Below are 8,576 nucleotides of genomic sequence, written 5' to 3' on the forward strand. Positions count from 1 at the left end.
TTTTTTGTTCCTTATTCAAATTTATTCCCAATGCTTTTCAATCGCTGGTAAAATTCATTTTCTGGGAATAGTAAGTTAATTAAGTAGTAAAATATTGCTGCAATCGAAAAGTATTGGGAATAAATTTGAATAAGGAACAAAAAAAAGTTTCCTTCCCAGGCAGTATTCGAACCACGAAAGTCTTAGTTACCAGTCTATCATGCTCTGAGTGAACAAGGCTCTGAAATCAGCTACAAGGGTCGGTCTGGTTTTTTTTTTTTTTTGCCACTACTGTACATATAATAATAGCAAGTGTAGTGGTGTTGTATAATAATATTCTTGGATGTGTATGGTTAATAAAAAAATTGATTCAAATGTTAATATAGTTGTGTTGAGTCAAGATATCAAAGAAACATTCAATAGAAAAGAAGATACACTGGCAATCTTTATAGATTTTAAATTTGCTTATATCACTTGGACATGTAATTTAACTTCCACAAGCTGACCTATGTATGCATAAAACCTATTCTAAAATATTGTTCAGAAGTGTTCATAACAACCTAGGCTACAACAAATATAAGAGAATCCCTTGAAAAAATATAAAATCAAGTCTTGCACTTAATAACTTATGCAATAATTAAAGGTAAACCCATCGAAGCATTTCATGTCGATATTTCAATCAATATAGAATTTGACATTCAATCCCTGTTAGCTTATGAAAAATTAATCAAACAACAAAACTGTGAAACAAATGAAATTTCAAGCCCAGATTAAAAATACAAGTTGGATTTATATAGTAAGTGATCAAATTAAAGGATAAATTAGATATACCAAAACATGAAGAAACTCTATTATATACTGTAGCAATAATCCAATAAATCACAAACTAGACCTAAACAAAAGTGTAAACAAGAAATATACAGAGAGTTTCTATGCAAGCTGATCCCAGGTAGTAATGTTCCGCCAGCTTAATGATGGTAGTATGAAGCTCCTGTCCTGAGGAAGCTAAGCGGTAAAGAGTGGAGTGGAATCAGTCTGTGGAGAAGTGTCTATGGATTTGTTCGTATGCCTGTGTACGACTGCTCGCCCCCATCAACGTATTTTGTAAGGTAGAGGTTGGAGTGGGACCGGTCTGCATAGGAACTCTCTGTACACTCCCCGCTGAAGGAACAATATCCACACAAACTATCCATCCCCTCTGAATTAATAGAAACTCCAACTGAATGGACGTATATGTATATAATGACGGATCTCTGTCAGATAAGGCTGAAGGAGCTGGAGCAAATATAACTTGCTGGTTCATCTCTTTTTATAAGAAAGTATACTAAACATTATTTATGTGGTTACAACGCTATTTTTGTAAAAACAGTGTTATTTATCTGATTTTTTGGCTGTTATTAAAGCAATACCATCAGTTACATGTCCTAAAATGGACGAAATTAAAGAAATTCATAATGTGATGAAACGAATGAAAAATTTAGGTAAAAACAAAGTTTTCTCAATGGATTACAGCACACTGTGGCTTAAACAGAAATGAGAGAGCAGATAATTTTTATATTAATAATTTATTCTACTTATGTATGATTATAACATTTTTATCAATCAATCGATCAATCTTCTTAATGTAGCCAGCTGTTTGCTGACAACATAAAGTCCACTATAGTCCACTGTAGTCTATTCACTTGTTGTTTTTCACGAGAAATGAGGGGTATTTTGATCGGTGTTCATTATAGATGCCTGTTGCTAGTAGCCAGAGTTGGGGTGTAGTCAATATATACTGCAGAGCTGTGTCTTCTGCAACTGGTACTGATGATTTTAATTTACTCCTTTTGTTGTTTATGGATGGACAGTATGTAAGAATGTGTTCCAGGTCTTCATCATGATTATTACACCACAGACAAGTAGGATTATCAAAAATGTGAAATCGGTGTATGTACAATTGAGTGACAATGTGACCTGTTCTGGCTCTTGTTAAAAATGTTTGAACATATTATTATAGCATTATAGCATTTTTAGTTAAGATAACAATATTTTTGGTTCATTTATGATTACCATGTTATAAAAAAAGAGATAAAAAAAATTGTCGTCAAATAAACCAGAAGTTCTCGTATGAATCTGTTAAGAGAATCTTGAAAAAGAAAACTACCCATGAATACAATTCTAATTGGAGAAAAATTCTGAAAGATTCTAATCTATTACCTGATGCACCATGTCAATTAGCTGTACCATATTCAGGATATTGACTGCTTAAGCTAATGTTTGTGTAGAATGGAATTAACAACCATACCAAACTGTGTGCTGTGTCACCATGAAGTAAAAATGGACATACCATATTGCAGTATTGCATGACAGTGACTTCTGAACTTTTATTGACTTGATACATGCATATTTTATTTGCCTATTTTAACATAATTTACTTATTGATATGATATGATATATTTGATGTCAACATTTACAACCATGTATGTGGACCTCACAATTTTTGTATCTGGTGCCACAATTACATTCGTTACAGATATACCTTTTGTAGATGCTCTTATACTTGATTCGACCCCATTTAAATTGATCAGTATTGTCCCATTAAATCCTCAACAACTTAATTTAGATCATTCAAAATTTACACTTTTACGACTCTGTTCTTGATTTTCAGTACACTTATATCGTACATACCCTGTTTCAATAATACTTGTTACTAAAACGTACTGTACCATTGTCCAATAAGTTCGTTATTATGTCTGTTTCTTGTGTACATTTCATTTTCAGATCTCACTTATTTTCATTATCTCTATCGCTTTACTTAATTCCTATTACACTTCTCTAGTTCATTCACAATTGGCATTTTATCATTCTGTTCTTGATTTTCAGATCACTTAGACTATATCGATGACATACTGTTTCTAATAATACTTGTTACTAAAACATATTACACTATTAACAATATGCTCGATTTTTGTCTGTTTCATGCATACCTTTCATATTCCGATCTCACTAATTTTCTACATATTATACTTCGCCGTCCTAGCTAGCCTTCTCCACCATACAGTACTCTTAACCTATTTTCATTAACTCACTCGTCTTATCTACTTGCAATTGAACTTCCTCTTCCACTCCTCTAATTCATCTATCACTTTCTTTACTAAGTCCTTAGCCGTCTCTGGACCAGAAACATTCACTTCACCATTTTCTGTTATACACTCGTCATTCTTTTTCTTCACTTCACTTCTCACCATTTCCGCTTTTGCACTCATAGAAACACTTTCACTTCTCCTCTCAGCACTGACCTTCCTTCCCACTACTCTGGATAAATCACTCCCCGAATCACTTGAATTTTTGCTCGTGTCACTAAACTTCATTGCCATTGTGGTACTTAAGTCGCTCTTATCTGGTTTCTTCACATATGTTTGCTTCTTATGTATTCTTGATCTCAGCATTTCCTGGTTCTGTCTCGCTTCCTCTGGTGCTATCTGTAATTCAGCTATTTCTTTGTCGTCTACACGTACCTGGTCAATGATCTTGTTATGATAGTTACTTTCCACCACAATTGCTGATTGAGCAGACTGTCCATCACCAATTTACTTATTCAGAGTTCGTTTGTGTGAATAACACAGTGTTCATTTATGCTTCAGTTGGAAGACAAAGCCATCGAAGACTTGCTGGTGTTCTACAATGCAGCAGGAGCTACTGAAGAACGTATCACAGTAAAACGTGTCATCACAGGAAATGTAGCTCCGCCGACCTGGATCACTTCGCACCACTAGCATTGAAGTTTGTGGGAAAGCCTCAGTTTTTTGTTACTATGTGCTATGCAGAATTTATTTTTTGTCTCTTGGTTGTCGCTGTAAATCCTCATAAATCTGAGACAGTAGGAGTGTGTTTACAGTGAAGTATTTAAATAGTTTCTGTTTTGTGTATTAGAATTAAAATAAATTCATTATGTACTAAGTGAGCCCACTATTGATATCTCATTTTGTTTAAATACGCATTCTAGAAATATAACTATTTACAGATCATATTAATAGAATATTTACATTCTTTGATATGTAGAGGAAAATACTGTGTAAATTATTCTGGAAAGTTAGGTTTACTCTCTCAGAACTAAATCTGAACTTCATTTTTTTTTCTATTATGTTTTATTATTTCAACAATGAAACACATTTTACTACTTCAACAATGTTGTTCTTCTATACCTTCTCAATATAATTAGAAAAAACTGTCTGTTTTTTATGTGAGTGATGATGAGCATTAAGATTTTGTGTTCTAAAATTCACATAAATATTATATAAGACACCTAAACTTTATAATGTTACTTGATTTTGTTGTATTCATTGTGATTAATTACATAGAAGTTCACTAAGGAAACAGTATCGTTTTTTGAATAACTGAATAAAGATCTGTCTATCTAGGGCTTTTCCTATCCTTTCTGGAAATTAACCCAAGCCTTTTTTTGGGAGACTATTTTTCTACCCACACTAGCACCTGTAAAATGAAGTTAGCATGACGTGGGATCTCCACCTAAAAAAACACCAGACATCACATTAATTATGGAAAAACGTTTATGTTGTAGGTGTGATTCGAAACCATTACTGTGAACTTCAGGCAATCCTTAAGTTACACATGCCTGCTATTACATACACAGCTGCTGGTTAACTAAATATAATTTATGAATTATTTACGTTAAAATTATGTGTGCACGTGTTGCTCTGTATTTTAATTATTTAAAACACACATGAGGGAAGACGACAAAGGCTAATAAATTATAGAATGCAACTTGTGAGTTAATGATGCTGTATCAATTTATTACTATGTTATTTAGCAACGATGGAATTGGTGATAAATAGATGGTATTTAGCGAGATAAGGCCGAGGATTTGCTATAGATTACCTGACATCCAACTTACTGTTGAGGAAAACCTCGGAAAAACCCAACCAGGTAATCAGTCCACGTGAGAATTGAACCCACACCCAAGTGCATCTCTGGATCAGCAGGCCAGTGCACCTGTTGACTGAGCTACACAAGGTTGAAATGCAATATCAAGCAAGAAATCCATATTTGCGTCTGTCATCTTGTTTTTCATTACAGCTCACTGTTTAAATCAAACCTATATTTTATTTTAAAAACTTCTCATTACTGCGCTGTTATTACAGACAAAACATGCTGTACAAAATATGATAAACTAGAGATAATAAGATAGAAATAAAAGAAGGAAATTGTAGAAGAATTGACTAAGAAAAACATAAAGTGACAACAATGTAATAAAAGTTGTTAAGAAGATTGTATGAGAATGACATTAAAAAGAATTATAACTTATAAAATGTTTTCGAACAATTTGTAAAGACCCTTCCAATGAAATTGAAGCAAGATCTAAAAATAATTATTTGCCCAATCCTAATCCTTTTGAGATATTAAGCACCTATCAAAAGACCCACCACATTGATAGTTAAGCCTTGTAAAAATCTTGAAAATAGTATATTGTAGATTCATAGATTTTGCACTTTCCTGAATTTACTTCATGGGGTTGATCTGCGTTAGTTTCACACCGTGCTGTTGGTTCAAGTGTTAGAGCAGTTTTATTTCTATTGATCATTATTATGCCAATATGGTGGCTGCTTTCTTCATCTGTAATACAAGAGATCTCTTCATGGATCTCGAATTTCCTCTATTTTAGAATGCTGGGAATCCTAGAGCAAATATACAATGATAGGTATTCCTGAGTAAAGCACTAACTTACGCCCTATGGCTTGTCATGATCTCAGCAAAGAATTTTCATTCTTTCCCTTCGATAGATGATTCATAGACTTTCATCTTGGTAATAGTTCAAGATTGCTTGAGGAATTCTTGTTCTAGACATATGCTTGACATGGAGAAGCCAGTTATCTTGATATTGATGAATATACTGCAGTACAGGTTCCATTCCCAGTTCTTGTAGGATGTCTTCATTTCTTTTATGATCCCATTTAGTCTATCCTGCTGTTCTGCACATAAACTTCATTTCACTGGCAGTAATTCTATTTTCATCGCTTTTTTGTAAGGTCCAAGCATCGCTGCCGTAACAAAGGATAAGTCTTGCTAAGGTCTTGTGCAGACAGTGCGGGTATGTTTCTGGACTAAAGAAGGTTTCAATATACTGTTGATAAGGGCTTGCAAATTTTTTTTGTGAGATATCTAAGATGAGGTAGAAAGGAAAGCTTGAAACCAAGATAATTGAATTTATTAACTCTTTCTAAAATGCTACCATTTATACAAATTTTGCTTCGTACAGTTCTCTGCCGCAGAATGCCATAATTTTTGTTTTGTTTTTGTTTTTTTTTTTTCGTGGATATTTCCATGCAATATTTATCAACTATTAATTTTAAACTATAGACTAATCGTTGTAAATTGTGATAGAATTTTTAAAATTAAAGCACACGTATTTTGTTTTCAAGTGTACCTATTTGACATCTTCACATGAAGGGGATTTCATTTTCAAGGATCTGTTGCTTTAATAATATCAAGAAAATTATTATTATACATAATATTACATAGGGCAGCACAACTGACAGCAGAAACGTCACTGTTCTTTCTACATTGCAAATACAGACATAGTTATCCCTGACAGCATTGTAACAATTTAACAGAATCCCAAGTAGGGCCTTTTTTTTTTTTTTAGGGGAACTAGTAATTGATATTATATCGAGAAGGTATACAGTTAGTAATGTCTTTCATGTTTGTAATGTTACTTTCTCATTATACGGAGCATGAAAAGAGAGTTTTGTGATATACAGAAATGGACTTCAATATTTTCACGAAAACACACGTTTTGGCATCCTTGGTATTAAAAAAGTAGTTTTCGGCTAGCTGTCTGTCTTGTCTGTGTTTTTCCTGAACTATAGGTACTGCATTTTGTTCTTATTCAGTAGGGTATATGTGTCAATTCGACTGGGAAGGATGCACATGAAATAATATAATTTTTATTAAAAAATTAATGATTTCTTATTTGCAAAATTAACACAAAATGGCAATGCAGTTAGAAATCACTTACATACTTTTCCATTTTTTATGTGAAATTTTAATGTTCGAGGAACAATAGAGAAAAGTTGTAACTTTTGACCATTAAATGTTTATTCTGACGTCATTTATGTTACCATGGAAAACAGAGTGGTTTTCCATACAATAGTCATGGAAACATTGAGTATTTTGTTTATGTATATACATTGATATAATAGTACATTATGCAACGAGCCTATAATGGTAGTAATTAAGATGCGAGTATGTTTATGAAACGAGCGCAAGCGAGTTTCATAATTTTCATAGGAGCGTCTTAATTACCATTATAGTCAAGTTTCATACGACATTTTATGCTCGACCATATTGATTTTTTCCGGCAATTGGTGAAATGAATTTGTGGGAATGTGCTTTGTGAAAGGTTGGAAGATGACGGTGAATTGATGTTAATGTGTGTGTTGTTTTTTTTTTTTTTGACTGAGTTTAATATTGTCTAAATCTCGCGCTAGTTGTCTTTCGATTGCATATCCGAGAATAATTGATACTTGCGCTTTCATATTGCTACAATGGTATTTTCTGATTGGTGGAACACCTGAACTTTAATGAATAGGTGTACTTTAATGAGGTCCATTAAAGGGCTGCTACCAGGTGTATAATTACTACATTTCGGCATGGTCGAACATAAAATAAAATACACTACAATGTTAAAGAAAGTACATATTTCATTTTATTACATTAATTCGAGTATAAACGTTTAATACATTCATTGGGATTTCCTTAAATTCCCTGTCAATTTTTGTTTTGTTGTACATAAGATAAAGTAATAAATGGAATGGTATAGACAGTAGTTTCCTTTTTTTTTTTTTGTTAGAAATTGATTTATTAATTATTTTTAATATCTACAAGGTTAATCCTTCATTTGAAAACTTCTCTAGACAACAGTTTAGGACTTAAACATATCTACATGAATTATTTTTCCAAACTAACGTTACAGAAATAGAGCAAAAGAAAAGGGAAATGATAAAGAGGAAACTTGGTTTTGAGAGATCGAGAAGAAGTATATATGGTTTTACTGTAATTAACTAATTTACTGTATTTACTCGAGTATAACAAGTACTCCAATTTTGAGAACCCCAAATAATAATAAAAAAAAAGTTTGCTGGCGAATATAACACTCACCCATGCCAAATATGCATAGAAGGCATATTGTAAAAGGAAAAATAAAAAGTTTGAGTCAAATCTGAAATCTGTTTCATTGTCATCTTCCAAAAGTAGGTTTTTTTGCTACCATTCTAAACACTGAAGATGCATCACTTCTTTCAAATATAACACACACCTCAGTTTTGAAGGTAGTGATTTTACTGGAAAGGTGCGTCTTATAATTGAGTAAATACAGTGCTAACTGTACAGTCAGAAATTGTTCCTTGCCACAAATAAAAGTTAGGAAAATGGCCATAAGTTGTGATTGGAAAGGATTATCTCCTTTTCATATCAGTTTTAAACATCAATTTTGTATTCGAAAATGACAGTATATGAGAATTATTTTCACTTTAATGATTTTTTTTTAGTGTTTAGTCGTCTGACAAGTAACATAGAATCATAAACGTCTAATACAT

At 32.6% G+C, this 8,576-nt stretch overlaps 1 protein-coding gene across 1 annotated transcript in view; it reads left to right on the forward strand.

The window, feature by feature from the left end:
- Positions 1-4,119, forward strand: part of LOC138716521 (inhibitor of Bruton tyrosine kinase) — a 50,801-nt gene extending 46,682 nt beyond the window's left edge. The window contains exon 17 of the mRNA XM_069849669.1: positions 3,606-4,119. Within this exon, the coding sequence (XP_069705770.1) occupies positions 3,606-3,737 (132 nt within the window). The 3' untranslated portion in view covers positions 3,738-4,119. The remainder of the gene's footprint in view (positions 1-3,605) is intronic.
- Positions 4,120-8,576: the final 4,457 nt, after the last annotated feature.

The sequence above is a fragment of the Periplaneta americana genome, chromosome 16, assembly GCF_040183065.1.
Source record: "Periplaneta americana isolate PAMFEO1 chromosome 16, P.americana_PAMFEO1_priV1, whole genome shotgun sequence".
NCBI lineage: Eukaryota > Metazoa > Arthropoda > Insecta > Blattodea > Blattidae > Periplaneta > Periplaneta americana.